The sequence below is a fragment of the Typopeltis vanoorti genome, chromosome 20 (assembly GCF_054136105.1).
Source record: "Typopeltis vanoorti isolate ZY-2024b chromosome 20, IOZ_Tvanoo_1.0, whole genome shotgun sequence".
NCBI classification, from domain to species: Eukaryota; Metazoa; Arthropoda; class Arachnida; order Uropygi; family Thelyphonidae; genus Typopeltis; species Typopeltis vanoorti.
In genome coordinates, this window is record NC_143568.1 from 7,210,831 (window position 1) to 7,226,777 (window position 15,947).

The 15,947-nt window shown below is 36.7% G+C and overlaps 1 protein-coding gene across 2 annotated transcripts in view; it reads left to right on the top strand.

Annotated features, from left to right (window-relative positions):
• Nucleotides 1-15,947, top strand: part of LOC150095214 (serine/threonine-protein kinase Sgk2-like) — a 279,354-nt gene that overhangs the window by 197,129 nt on the left and 66,278 nt on the right. For both annotated transcript variants that reach the window (XM_090410485.1, XM_090410484.1), the window contains exon 10: nt 9,147-9,183. In XM_090410485.1, coding sequence (XP_090266611.1) covers nt 9,147-9,183 — 37 coding nt within the window. The remainder of the gene's footprint in view (nt 1-9,146; nt 9,184-15,947) is intronic.

The window sequence follows — 15,947 nt, forward strand, 5'->3', positions numbered from 1 at the left end:
AAGTTAAGGTTGTTCTCAGTCAAGAAAGGGTTAAGAGCTAGGTTTTTCTCCCAGAGAGCAGTGAGTGAGTGGAATAATTTGCCCTTACGGGTAGTGAGTGCATCTAGTGTGAATGAATTCAAAGATAGGTATGATAGCTGGGTTGGGTAATTTACAGCCTCCCTCGATGAGTCCTTAACTCCCTGGAGGTCTTAGATAATAATAAAAAATATCTTTGAACTCATTGTCTATATTTATCATGCTATCATCACCATCAGAGATTTCTACTTTCTTCTTCTTCTTCAACCTTTTAGTTCTGTCCACCGCTGGACAAAGGTCTCCCCCATGGTTTTCCAGACCACTCGGTTTTCTGCCTCTCCCATCCACCTCACTCCTGCAATTTGTTCCAGTTCATACCTCCACCTTCTTCTTCTCGGTCTTCCTCTTTGTCTTGCTCCATCCATTGGTCTCCACTCTGTTGTTTTTCTAGTCCATCTCCCATCACTGCATCTGGTAATAAGGCCAACCTATCTCCACTTAGCCTGTTTAATGCATTTTACAATATCCGTGACACCTGTTTGAGATCTTATCCAGGTATTTGTTTTCCTATCTCTTAATGTTATTTTTAGAATACTTCTCTCCATGCGATGTTGTGTTGTTCTCAGCTTTTTGTTTAGGGCTTCTGTTAAAGTCCATGTTTTTCCTCCGTATGTTAGGACAGGAAGTATGCACTGGTCAAAAGCTTTCTTTTTAGACTCATACGGATCTCACTTCCTATGAGAATTTGTCTCTCATTTTCCCATAAGCCATCCATCCAAGGTGAATTCTTCATTCAGTCTCTTTTCTTTGGCAATCCTCAAAGGATAACAATTGGCCCAATTATACAGTTTCTACTTTAGTTGGATTTAATTCCTCTGCAGTCTGTAATAATACTCCCCACTCATCTTATCTGTGTTCCTTGAATACCTGAACCCATCATATTGTATTCCTGTACAGATTTCTTTTGTCGGGCAGGTTTCTTGCCTTTGTTCCCAGTGTTTTTGGCATTATTGTGTATACATAATAGCTGACCACTTGACTGTGAGTATTCAGGAAACGCTTAAAACCTGTACAGCTCACACAAAACACTGGTCGATTCATTAATTGAATCCTTCTCTGCTCTACTTAAAAAATTATCATTTTGTATTAATGCACATGATCATTATCCTCACCAACTGGCATTAAGTTATCAATAGTGACCATCAATATGGATTCCAGAACTGAACTTTATCCATGTCAGATTTCCTAGCAAACATTATCTAACCTTTGGCCAAAGCTATAGAAGAGTTTGGAGAAACTTTTGTAATCTATCTTGAAATTTTTATAGAATTTATTTCATAGACTGCTGAATTCTTTCACTCCTTTTCATTTTATCCTTGAATGAATCTCTCTCTCTCTCTCTCTCTCTCTTTATGATCTCATATTCTGTCCATTTTCTGATGACCGTATACTGCATTCCTCTTTTTGCATTTGACACTTGTAGTGCGTAACTTATTTTAACGGTATTACAACACCGAACAAACTAAGTTATAAAAAAGATGTTTATTTAACTGGCTTATATTTCACTGGATTTCAGACCAGCATCTTCAGAGCATTTCATGTTTCAGTTAACATGTGACATTGAGTAAGTGAAACAATTCAAATTGTAATAGACAAAGGATCTAAAGTCCTAATTTGGCACCCTCTAATTTTGCCAATATAAGTCAGTTAATAAACATCTTCATAACTTAAGCTCTACTTTTGTTTTCCTTACCAAATGGGTTGCCTTCTTGACTGCTCTTTATACTCCTTATTGTAGCTGCTGAGTTTTTCCAATTTTATGCCACTTCCTCCTCCTTATAGACTATATGGTTAATTGTATGTATAGTCTCACCATTACACATTCATTAAGAAATGAAGTTCATTGCTGTTTACCAATATGGCTAAATAGTCATATCTACTAGTGTTAATCCTTTAACAGTTAAGAAGAGCAAAAGGAGATTATATGTTAGATGAGCTTGCCAAAATAAATCCTATACAATTCTAAAACTCTATGAGAAATACAAGGAAGAATGTGAATGAATAGGGAAATTATTCAGTATGGTCATTATCCTCACCAACTGGTGTTAAGTTATAGGGATTCCAAAACTTTTTCCATGTTATATTTCCTAGCAAACATTATCTAACCTTTGGCCAAAGCTATAGGAGAGTTTGGAGAAACTTGTGTAATTTATCTTAAAGTCGGAGCCCTATAGCGTACTATAGGGCTCTGACTTTGGATCATTGCTTTTCAGTTGTTCAATTAAAGATATTAGAAAAAAGAACTGATATGAAACATCCATTTGTTTGATAATACCACTAATTTGAATAAAGTATAAGGTCATATTATAGTATGGAGTGCTACAAAATAATCTGAATAGACTCTGGCTGTGGACATATGATAATGGGTGTCAGGTTACAAATGTTACAAAATGCAAACCTATGGACTGAAGAGGTTCAAGATAGAGTACTGCACTGGTGCCATTTTGCTGCAAGTAACACATTATGCCAGGGATCAGTGGTGGACAGGAAGTTGAAATTTAGGACTACATGGGAGAGTTAGTAAAATGTACACAAAGAATTACAGTGATGCTAAAATAAAATTAAGTTGCCTCTTTCCAGAGCTTTGATATGATATATTTGAATTAGTGTACTCAGGTGGTTTGCTTGGTGAGGGAATGAAGAAACATTGGCAATAGTAGAAAGGTTTAAATTATACTTGAAAAGAAATTGTATTGTTATTTTTACCCTTAACCTAAATGTTACAAGTAAAGTATCTTAATGACTTGGCTGTCGATATAAGAAACTTGACTTCACACAGATTGCTTCAATTATCTCATAATGCACATCACACTTTCTTTTGGACATGTATATTCATGCACATGTAAACAGTCGCTCTGACTGTTTTTGACCATTATTGAGGTCTCACTAGAAGGAGCCAAACCATAGATATACAGTAAACCCTTGCCGAACGCGGGGGGTTATGTCATTAATACATTGCACGCACGGCAAAATCGTGTTCCGCAAAGTTAACTTTCTATGGAAAAAATGTGTTAGGTATAGTTCAAATTAAGTAAGAAAGTATGTATGTATAATTTAAACTAACCTGAATAATGTTGTAATTAAAAGGGGAAAATGAAACAAATGTTAATTGAAAGGATTTTTATTTCTGCTTAATAAGTAGATACATGATACAATTATTTTTTAAAAAGATAGTGATTTTTGCTTGGGACAATGACTGACTCAACTCTTTAAAAGTTTTGCAGTAAGGAGTGCAGAGTTTTTCAATGCCTTTCATAAAGTGTCCTCTTCTTTCTTCATTTGGGTCAATCTCCATTGCAAAATCAGACAGTTCCTGTGCCTTTTTTAACAATTCGTTTAACTTCTTGTAAGTTAAAGGCGCTTTATCTTCTTCTTCACTATCGCTGCTTTCACTGTCGGCTGGTGTTACAAGATCATCCATTTCTTGATCGTCATTCTCTATTAATTCTTTGACTTCTCCTTCTTCCATATCTTAAAATCCTTCATCGCCAATTGCTTTTGCAATTTGTACGATTAATTTGTACAATCCAAGCTATTAATATTTTTTCCATCTTTTCCAATTGCGGAATTCTTCTTGAAACTTGAGCAACGTTTGCCGAAGTATCACCTGAAGCTTTGACACTAGACCGAATCTTTTCTTCATTCTCTCGTATTGTTCTTATACTTGATTCGTTTATAGCTAGTTCTCTTGCAAGCGATGAAACGTGTAATTTTTCAACTTATCTAAAATTTCAATTTTCTGAGATAACTTTGTATCTTTTTGCTGCTTTATCATCTTCATTCTTCCTCTTAGATGTCATATTGAATTTTTGAAATTAAAAGAAATACAAATGCAAAAGGAGAAGAGGATAAACACTGATAAATACGTGATTACAGCTCTGCTAACGTGAGTGAAATGATCGCAACTCGGCCTAGGTCACTCAGCTAGCGTGCAGCACCAAGCAGGGTTGCCGGCCAACACTCTGCAGCGTACCGCATATGAATGAAATTCTAGCATTGGACAAATTAAATGGAAACAATTAAGATAACGTATATGCAAAATCGCATTCTGCAAAGCCATGCTCGGCAAGGGTTTACTGTACTGAGAGCTAAATAATGTAGAAGTCATATTTCCACACAAAGTAGAAAAATTATCCTATTAAAAAAAATATGATAATACATCTGGAATACTCTGGAAGTGTGATTATTACCCATGAAGGTACTATCAGCATGCTAAGGTTTTTTATAATGAATGAATTTTATTATCATGAATGAAGAACTGAGTGGAATGAGTATAGAGAAAGAGAGAACAGGTATGCAAGATAAACAGGGAAACGGGGAGGCTCTTTATCACGATGTGTTCCTTTGTCCACAGAGGAACAAGTAACTGGTAATTAGTTTACGGAATTAACAACGCATATAAAGTATATTAATTAAAGGTAACTTTAATGAATAACTTCTATATTTCGGCAATGTCACATTGCCATCTTCAGGAACATAAAGATATGGTATGTGCACTCAGGAACTAACACAAAGCAAATGAGGAAGGAAGCAAGAAACTAATATTGTTCCTAAAGTCCTAATGGTGCCCTCTTGCGGGCTAATTTGGTAGTCTTGGCAGTTGGGCTGAAGTTCTCATAATGAAAGTCTCCCAAATTTGGGGCAGTTTCATGCACCCAAATTTGTTGAGGTTAGGAACGTTTTTTAGAGCTGCTGAAGATTCTTTGAATAATCTTTCGTATTTAAACTTGCTGCGATGAATTATTTTTGTTTTCTTCCAACGAATTTTATGGTGGGTATCCAAGGCATGGTCTGCCAGCCCAGAGCGGCTGTACTGGTGAAACCGGATGTAGTCTTGGTGTTCTGAAATCCTGATATTTGTTGTTCTGCCTGTTTGGCCAAAGTAGGACAATTTGCAGCTGCAAGGGACCTGGTATACACCAGGTAGGTCTAGGGGAAGTGGTTGGTCTTTGGTAGAGCGATGGCATCCCTTATTCGCTCTACCAAAGACCAACCACTTCCCCTAGACCTACCTGGTGTATACCAGGTCCCTTGCAGCTGCAAATTGTCCTACTTTGGCCAAACAGGCAGAACAACAAATATCAGGATTTCAGAACACCAAGACTACATCCGGTTTCACCAGTACAGCCGCTCTGGGCTGGCAGACCATGCCTTGGATACCCACCATAAAATTCGTTGGAAGAAAACAAAAATAATTCATCGCAGCAAGTTTAAATACGAAAGATTATTCAAAGAATCTTCAGCAGCTCTAAAAAAACGTTCCTAACCTCAACAAATTTGGGTGCATGAAACTGCCCCAAATTTGGGAGACTTTCATTATGAGAACTTCAGCCCAACTGCCAAGACTACCAAATTAGCCCGCAAGAGGGCACCATTAGGACTTTAGGAACAATATTAGTTTCTTGCTTTCTTCCTCATTTGCTTTGTGTTAGTTCCTGAGTGCACATACCATATCTTTATGTTCCTGAAGATGGCAATGTGACATTGCCGAAATATAGAAGTTATTCATTAAAGTTACCTTTAATTAATATACTTTATATGCGTTGTTAATTCCGTAAACTAATTACCAGTTATGTCTAACCACCGTATAAGTCTTACTACCAGAAAGAGGAACAAGTGTGATAAAGATAGATGCTCTAAGAGGATGTGAATGCATGTGTATACAAAAAGGGAAGACCTGGGATCAAGGGAAAACAGTTGAATTTGAAGAAGGCTCTAAGATGAATAAAGAGAAAAAGAAATGACTTCAGTTAAGCATGGAGAAGTCGCATCAAATAAGTGGTATTAGTGGAACTAGCCATAGATACAAGAATAAGATGCTATATTTGTATACAAATGCTAGAAGTGTAAGAAACAAGGCAAATGAAATGGTTGCACTAATTGAGTCTGTTCACTCAAAAATTGGTGGAATAAGTGAGACATAGTTAGATGTGGACGACATCCTTATAGGAATAGAGATGGAAGGGTGCGACGTGTTTCGTGAGGATAGAAAGGGTAAAAAAAAGGGAGGGGGTGTGCTATTGATGATATAGAAAGCGTTGTGTCCATACAAGGTAGAGATGCAAGGGGGAAATAGTGCCATTGGTTTTGAGGCAGTATGGTGTGAGATAGAGGTGAATAGAATGAAATACTTATTTGGATGTTGTTATAGACCTGGTAATGTGGATGGTAGTGACTATGAAATGTATAATCATATTAGCCAGCCAAGAAAATAAGAAAAGATGATCATTATGGGCAATTTTAATTATGTCAATATAGACTGGGATGATGAGATAACAACTAGAAGTAAAGAAAATGGATTTCTTGAGTTTTTGAGGGACAACTACCTCAGACAGTATGTAACAGATTGCACATGACTATTGAGGATCTTGGATTTGATGATCTCATCAGAGGATGTAATTATAAATGAGGTGTCAAATCACCATCCAGTTGGTGAGAGTGACCATTTAAATTAAAGGGATATTAAATCCCACATTGTTTTAAAACCGAATAAGAAACTCAAAGATTGGAATCGGAGAGTTTCATGCCGAATATAGTTAACTATAAAAGTATCGGCGATTACTAGCATGAGCTAATGCAAGTAGTCCTGGTACATAGCAATCTCGGGCAACTCGCAGCAAAGATGGTAAAGATCGCTATTCTTGGTATTTTCCATAATGTAAAAGCACATTTCCTAGGAAATGTATGCTGTTATTACATTATGGTGGGAGGTCACTACCCAGACCAGTTTCAGCCTTTATTGAGGCTTCATCAGTGAGTAACTAGACCAAATTAATACCAAAGGGTATAACGAATAATGTTTTTATCGCCAAAATCGCTAAAGCCTATTGGCTCTTTATATTTAAGTAACTTAATGGGTGCACCTTTTTTGACAACTCGTATAGCAGAGTATATAAGTTCTTTTCGCTATACCCTTTGGTATTAATTTGGTCTAGCTACTCACTGATGAAGCCTCAATAAAGGCTGAAACTGGTCTGGGTAGTGACCTCCCACCATAATGTAATAACAACATACATTTCCTAGGAAATGTGTTTTTACATTATGGAAAATACCAAGAATAGCGATCAGAACTTTACCACCTTTGCTGCGAGTTGCCCGGTATTGTACTAAGTACAAGGACTACTTGCATTAGCTCATGCTAGTAATCACCGATATTTTTATAGTTTACTATATTCGGCATGAAACTCTGATTCCAATCTTTGAGTTTCTTATTCGGTTTTAAAACAACGTGGGATTTAATATCCCCTTAATTTAAATAATGTTTTTATCATCGAAATGAAGCCTATTGGCTCTTTATATTTAAGTGACCATAAGTGATTACCCGGGTGGTTGCCAGCATTGTGAGGAATTCTGTTAGAAAAGGGTGTATGTGGAACTACAAGGCTGGTGAATATCATTATTATGTTTTATTTATTTTTGTACATAATCAGGAAGTCCTGTTATAGAGACCAAATATGGAAGTTTTGAAGCCACTTCAGACTTGCCGGAAGCAAAGTAGTGGTCTCACACCAGATAATGAAGTTTATCTCCCACCTAAAGACATTCATAGACATCTATACCCATGGGAAGATTTAAGCCTAGTGGATGGAAAATAGGTATGTTAACTTCTCAGCCAACTAGACTGAGTGGTTAATGTACCTGCTGAAACAAGAATATAATTTGTTGTTCAAGTATAATTTACTTTCTATCCAACAACAACAAAAAATAAATAATAATAATAAAACTTGCTTCATTTTGTACAGAGGTATGTAACCAGAATGATATTATTATTATTATTATTATTACTGATACCTCCATGGAGTTAGTTGACTCATCGTGGGACACCCAAAGTATGAAAACAATATCTATCATACCTCTTCTCGAATTCATTTACAGACGAAGAACTCACAAATGAGTCATGCATTCCACTCATTCACCACCCTCCAAGCAAAAAATCTAGTTCTCACACCCTTGTTAACCACACTTTTCCTTAATTTCCAGGGATGACCTCTTGTTCTTCCATTACTATCACACAGCTGAAATATTTCCCCTGCATCAATCTTATAAAAACCTTTTAGTGATTTAAATGTTTTTGTCATATCCCTCTCCTCACCTATCAACCAACCACTTCAATCCACATATTGAAACTGTAGAATGTTGACCTTGAGGATGTATTAATGGAATAAGGAGCTAGGACCCTGGTGTATAGGCAGAGGAGAGAGGATATTATAGCGATACAAGTTAGTAAAAGAATTTTATTGTATAAAAGCAGATTAAAATTTTGCAGTATATTCCAGAGAAAACGAGAACAAAAGATTATTAACATCAGACCTCCATGGAATCAAGCCTCATTGTGAGAGGTCTACACTCCCCTACAAAGAGGTCTAACCATGCTTAAAACCCATTCACAGTTTCTGTACTCGCTACACTTTCAAACAATGCATCCCAATCACCAACCACTCTCCATGCAAAGAACTATCTTCCAACTCCCTTGCTCGCATTATTCTTATACAGCTTCCAAGGATGGCCTCTACTCTGGTAAAAAATCTTCTCCACATTAATCTGGTAACAACACCCAACCAACTAATATGTCTCAATCATATCATCTCGCCTTCTGTTTACAGAACTCTTTTGAATTCTCTCAATCTGTCTTCATATTCCTATTCTGTTGTCCTGAAACTGACTTAGTAACCTTCCTGGAATCTCTGTGATATATCCTCATCCCCTTGAAAACCAGGAGACTAAATCAGCACACAGTAGTCTGTATGTAATCTGATATGTGATCCTTGTATAAGACCTGATCAAAGTCTTATACAAGGCAACCATAACCTCTTTGTTTCTGCATGTCAAGGTCCTCCTATTATTGCCATATTATCCATCAAAAAGGAACAGATTGCATATGATGGTGAGGCATTGTCATCAAACATTTTTAGGGAAAAGAATAATAGAGGTTGAATAAGCCTCCTATAATAAGTACTTGAATTCTTTGAAGGTACCCATGCAAATAATAATAATTATGATTTTTGTTGATTAAGAATTTATCAGTTTTTATTTTTTTCAAAAAATTAATATTTTTTATGTTAATACAGGGACTTAAAGCCAGAAAACATACTTCTTGACCATAAGGTAAGTTTAAAATTATTTTGTATTTTATATTAGTATGTTTTTGATAGTATCACATAAAAAAAAAAATATGGCCACTCTCACTTGCATGGTAAAGAAACTTGGTATCATGTATCTTGATACCAGCTTGTCTTGTGGCAATGTATCAAAGGCCTTTGAAAAATCCATGTGTACCATTTTACATACATCTCTCTTATCCAGTGAATTTGTCACTCTTGTTGTAGAACGTAAGCAGATTGCTAAAATATGACCCACCCATCCAGCCCAACAAGCTCAGCAATGGAACAGATTAGATTACACTAGAAGATTGCAACAGATTCAGCTAGTGTTGCGATGAGAAGTAGCGGTGTATTTGAATGGTGTTATGAAAACTGTTTTTGTTTCATAAATTATATTGTGTGGAATTGTCTAAAAGTGCTTTTGTGTGATAACCAGACTGGATATAATAATTTTACTGTATTACTGTCATTTTAAAAGTCTTCACTTTGGTTGTTATCTTGATTAACATAGAAATGCTAGATAATGTTATAAAAATGGTGGCAGTGCCAGCAAAGAAATGTATGCCTCTAAGAAGCAGGTCTCAACTCATAGATTAAGTTTTTCCCTGGACTTTTCACACCGGATAAGATGCAACAATTGATTTATGTATGCATCCAAAAACATTAAAGATTTATGGAATTTTAGATTGAACGATAAAAAGGAATGTTTTATAGTTTATGAGAAGTGCAATGAAAGGCTAGGACGTTCCAAAAATGGGAACAGTGTTACCAGGAATAATCAGAAAATCGACTGCAATTGTAATAATACAAGTGACTTGGAAGAACTTGGTGTTAATGAAAATGAGGAGTCAGGTTATGTGTATGGAGGAGGAAATTGAATGTTTAAAGAAAAGTAAACTGACATAAATGACAAGGATGTTAATAAGAAGAAGCAAGTATCTAAGGATAATAGTGTGAGGATTTCGAAACTGTTTGGTACGAAGTTGAGATCAGTAAAATAATATATCTCATAAGATGCTGTTATGTGCTAGGGAATGTGGAGAATATTGATTGTGAAATATTTAGACAAATTAGTTAGGCAAGTAAAAGGAAGATGATCCTGATGAAAGATTTTAATTATGGGAATGTGGATTGGAAAGAAGAGTATAGTAACAAGGAGAGTAAACTTGTTGAGTTTCTGTGGGATAACTATCTCGAGCAGCATGTGATAGAAGCAACACGGGGTTTATCAGTACTAGATTTATTCTCACAGGATGTGGCTGTGAATGAGGTATCGATACTACCACCTGTTGGTGAACATGATCATGAGGTATTGGTTTGTAAGGTAGTCAAACAGGAAAAAATTGTTATGAAGAAAGTCTATATATGGAACTATAAGGTGGGTGATTATCAGAAGCTCCATAGTCAACTAGCATCAATACATTGTGTTGAATAATTGTGTAGGAAAAGATGTTGACAGTGCATTGGAAATGATAAGGCAGTATCTAACACAAGCAATGCATAACTGCATACCAAGAGTTAAGTGAATAAATATAGTAGGAGTGAGATGGATGAACAGCAAAATCAATTAAGCAGTGTTATAAAAGAAGTTATGGAGGAAGTACAACAATAGTGAACAGATGCACAAAGAATATAAAGTGCAGGCCAGAAATGTGACAAGCATGGTAAAAAAGAAAAGCAGAATATGAGAGGAGATTGGCCAGTCAGGTATCATCTAATCCAAGGGAATGTTTCAAGCTATGTGGCAAGAAAGAGGAAAAATAATTATGGCAGGTTGATGCTGGTGGAGAGTTATGTTAGCAGAGTAACTATAGCAAATGATGTAGTGGAATTATTTAGTGAACACTTCATCAGTGTATATCATAGTGGTGTGAATGATGCTGTGCAACACAGGTGGGAGGCAAGAATTAAAGGTGAAAGAATCAGAGATGTATCAAGTGTTGCTCGGGTTAGATGTTAATGAGGCCTGTGGGAATGGATGGCACATCACCACATATTTTTAAAGAATGTACAAAAGAGTCAATCACGCTCTTTTCCTGCTTAAGCTTGCAGTGGGGAAGGTTCCTAAGGAGTGGAAAGAAGGCAAAATAATACCTCTCCACAAGGATGGTTCCAATTATAGACCAGTCTGTATATCTGCAGTTGTGATCAAAGTGTTGAAAAAATTAGTTAGGAATAGAATACAGGATTGAGTTGATGAACATAAGATTCTCTGTGATGGCAGGTTGATGCTGTTAAATGGTCAGCATAGATTTGTGAAGGGCAGGGTTTGTTTTAGCAATATGCTTATGTTTTATGATAAGGTGACGAATGTGTTGGATAAGGGAGAATCATATACAGTGATATTCTTGGATTTTGCAAAGGCTTTTGATAGATTACCACATGATAAGTTGGTGTACAAGCTGCAGAGGATAGGAATAGATAGTATACTGGTTAGATGGCTAGATCAGAGAATGGCTCTCTGAACAATACAAGCAAGCTGTTATATCATGGTGTGATGTGCCTTATTGTCCTTCATAAATCTTATAGTTTCTTTCGATTAATTGTTCTGCTGTTCCTGTTCTGGCAGCTAATTTTACAGTGCTTAGTCTTAGAGTCGATTTTTATTAGATACCATTCTTTCTGATGGATCACGTGTACTATTCATGCAGACGAAGAGAATGCCCTGGGCAAGAGCCAAATTTTTCTATTGTTGCAGTTCTGGAGTTAGCTCCTTTTCGAAATCAAGAAAAATTTATTTGTTAGTACAGCAGCGCCATCTTGATTCCTATACAAAAAGTTATTCCTGTCAGAGAGTTAACATGCAGATAATCACACGGTATTAGAATCTATTATTTAATACACCCTATTAGTTTATTCCTTAATCAGCAGTCGTGACCAAATCTCCTCCTCCCCCGCACTTGAATTTATACAGGTTCTAATTTTAGCAAGTGGTACATTGGCGTGAGAAATCAGGCAATCAGGCAAGTTTCTTAGGTATAAAAAGCATAATATTTATTTTACACTAAGGTATTGTACACAGAGATCAAAACTTTGCTTTAGACATATAATGACTTGTTCATGAAAGAAAATCTCAAAAGTTCTGATTATATCTATCTAATTATAACTAAATAGTCACTTAAAATATTTGTGATAGATCAATTTATCTAATTCTCGTTAACTTATCACAGTTATATAAATGAACAACTTTTCAATTCCCCAGATTAGACTACAATATACCAAAATTCTATCATGGGCATAATTTAGTAACAATGAACTTGTAAAAATGCAACATTTAGCCACAAAGTAAAATGCTATTGTCCAGACAGTTATAAAAAGGTCCTATCACATATACGGTTAGCACTTTCACTCGCTCTAGTCCTGTTCTCAGTATGAAAGACAAAAGTTTCTACGTTACCGGCCACGTGAGCTTAACATCAATCCTTGCTGATTCCCTTCAGTTAGGTTCCTAGGTCTGCTATCTGTAATTTCCTTAGACTTCCTACCACCAGTGATTATGATCACGAACCACTGCTGTTCCTATAACTTTAACGACACCACTTCGACGGATAGGCACGTACGACTCTGCATAAAGCTGCGGTCTCCGCTTGCTGCATGGCTGTGCTGCTGCTATGCTTGAAACGGATCGCTACCTGACTTTGTAGATGTCATTGACCATTCTTCTAGTCATCGCCACGAACTGCTTATATTGGAACTCACAGCTAAGGGAGAGAGACACCGCGAAGAACAGAGGACTGAGAGAGCTCTATTTTCGCTGCCAAATCCTTATATATCCCCTTGTCTGCTCTTCCAACTACGTCACTGATTGCTCATGACACCTAATTTTTTTTGCACACTCCCCTGCGCTTCTCCCCGGTATGCTACCCATCTCATGGGTGCCGTACATGTGTCTTGGACTTCGCATTGCGATGCCCCGGGGTTATGTTCAAAAGCCGATTAGGCTAAAGTGGACTTGGCTTAAACTTTCTCCTTCTAAAGTAACCTTCACTAAGACCTTTTAGACTCTGGTATGTTATTTATAACACAGTTTACAATTTATCACTTAAAAAAATTCCGTTAATAAAATATTAATACATTAAAGTTTTCACTTACACCTTATGTACAAGCATTTCCTTTTTATGGAGTTTTTAGATCCTAGTTAAATCCTGAATGAAATGCTCACTAACAAATTGAACCTTTCATTCCAGATTTGACAGAGCCATGTCACATAAAAGGAGGGTGACCAATAGTGTGCCTCAGGGTTCTGTTCTTACACCTTATGTACAAGCATTTCCTTTTTATGGAGTTTTTAGATCCTAGTTAAATCCTGAATGAAATGCTCACTAACAAATTGAACCTTTCATTCCAGATTTGACAGAGCCATGTCACATAAAAGGAGAGTGACCAATAGTGTGCCTCAGGGTTCTGTTCTTGGGCCCCTACTGTTTGTCTTGTTTGTTAATGATATTTCATGTGGATTGATATATTTCCTGTATTGTTACGAATGCCTAAACCAAAACAACTTGTTCCTCAGTTTCTCCTACTTTTGCATTCTGATCTCCGATAAGTAGACATAAATCTCGCTTTGGTGTTGCATCTATCACTTCTTGTAACTTGCCATAAAATTTTTCTTCTGTGTCTTCTTCTGGTGCCCCTGTAGTGGGTGCATAAACCTGTATGATGGTCATTTTCATTGGATATCCACTGACTCTGAGAGAAAGGATTCTGTCACTCACTGGATTATAGCCTGATGCATACTGTGCCTAGCTATTTTTTTCCTGAGTAAGAAAGATACTCCATTTTTATGACTAATCTCATGTCCTGAGTAATATTCAGTGAAGGGACTAAATACACCATATAGTCCCCTGACTGAAAATGTTCACTTATTCTCAATATATATCCAGCTTCTTGCACTCCATTTCCATCTTTATTTCCAGCTTACCTAGATTCATACTTCTAACATTCCAAGTTCCAGTGTTGTGGGTTCTTGTGAAATAGGGAGCTTTCCTTTTCCAACCAGCAACATCTGTGACCAAGCTTCCTTCAAGGTTTGACCTGGACACATCATAACAACTAGTTCTACTTGTGGAAGCCCTCTGTTCTTCACCAGTTGCATGTTGGATGCCTTCAGGCCCAGGGGTCTTACCATCCAGCACCATATCATACTTTCTCATTTTTGGCATGTTCATAGAATGTTCTTGGCAAGGTACAGAGATGGTTGCCTTCCTCTGGAATATTTTTTGACTTTCCATTCTAGATCCACACTGCTCTGTGAAAACGGGTGCACCTCTGGAAGGATGTTGACTCTTCACCACGCAGTACGGTCTTGGTAAAGGAGAGGCTAAGTTCTCTGTATTAGAGATGTATTGCACATATCTTTTACCCTGGAATAATTCCCAGTAAGGAAATTATCCCCTACCCCCCCCCTGAAATGTTACATTAGCTTAATTTAACGTCACTTACTCAAAATAAACTGTGTGCAGTCTTGTACAATTAAAACTCGGTGATCACAGTCAACTTGATGATCTCCAATTACAAAGAGGAGAGGAACAGAAGTGATGAACATTTGTCAGCCTGAAGAGAGAGAGAGAGAGAGAGGTGATAGACACGGCAGGTGTCAATGTCAGCTTAACCTGATTGAACAGAAACTCATTGATGTACTGATGACATAAATTGATACTGTTTTCTTACAATTGTAAATTAAAGAAATATTACAAAATATACAGTATTTATTTAATTCAAAGTTTAAGTAAAAGTTATGAAATTATTTGGGTAGCAGCTCATTTTATGTTTGAAAGATTCTTTATTTATGAGGTAAAAACTTCTAAATTTCTGATTTAGTGTTTGACCTATTTTTTTTTTTTAAATTGTAAAAACCTAAATTTTTACATTATACCCACATTTACACTAGTTCATTTTGTAGATTTCAGGTGAGTGGCATTAATTTAAGCCAGTATAACCTTTCAGAATTGAAATGTTAATTCTACATTTTTGTAATTTCACTCTCTTCTAGTTCTTTCTTATGTTCTCCTGTTATTGTTTGCATTTGTACTTTTCGTGTTGTTATTTTGTGTGCTTTATGTATGATTCCTGGTACTCCTTTGTGTTGTGCTTTGCCATCAATATATGATTTCCTGCCATTGCTGTTATTCTGTTATCCACAATGTGGCTTGTTAAAGAGAGTGAAGAGCGTATGTGCGCAAAATGCAGGCAGTTGGAGGAAATAAGTACATTAGATATATCGATATCCGACTTTGTTGCTCCAGGAACGGGGAATGAATGTAGGAAGACAAGTAGTGTGATAGGAGAGAATGAGAAAATAATAGTTGATAGTGTGGAAGGTGTGAGTGACTGTGAAAGTTTAGGAGATGGTTTTGTTTGGGAGAGTGAATTTAGATTAAGAGTGACTGACCTGCAGAGGGAGATAGATGAGTTGAAAGAGGAGGTGGAATGTCTTGTGAATGAGAGCAGAAGTATGAAACATAAGATTAGGAGAATGGAAGAGATAAATGCAAGGCAAATCAGAGTAGGAGAGATAGAGAATTTAGGGAATATGAGTGAGAGGTATGGGGGTGCTAGAAGAGGAGAGAATGGAAACAGTAGAAGAGAGGGAATGAGAGAGAGGTATGGGAATGCTAGCAGACAAGAGGATGGAAACAGTAGGAGAGATGGAATGAGAGAGAGATATGGAAGTGCTAGAAGAGGAGAGAATGGAAACGGTAGGAGAGATGGAATGAGAGAGAGATATGGGAATGCTAGAAGACGAGAGGATGGAAACAGTAGTAGGAG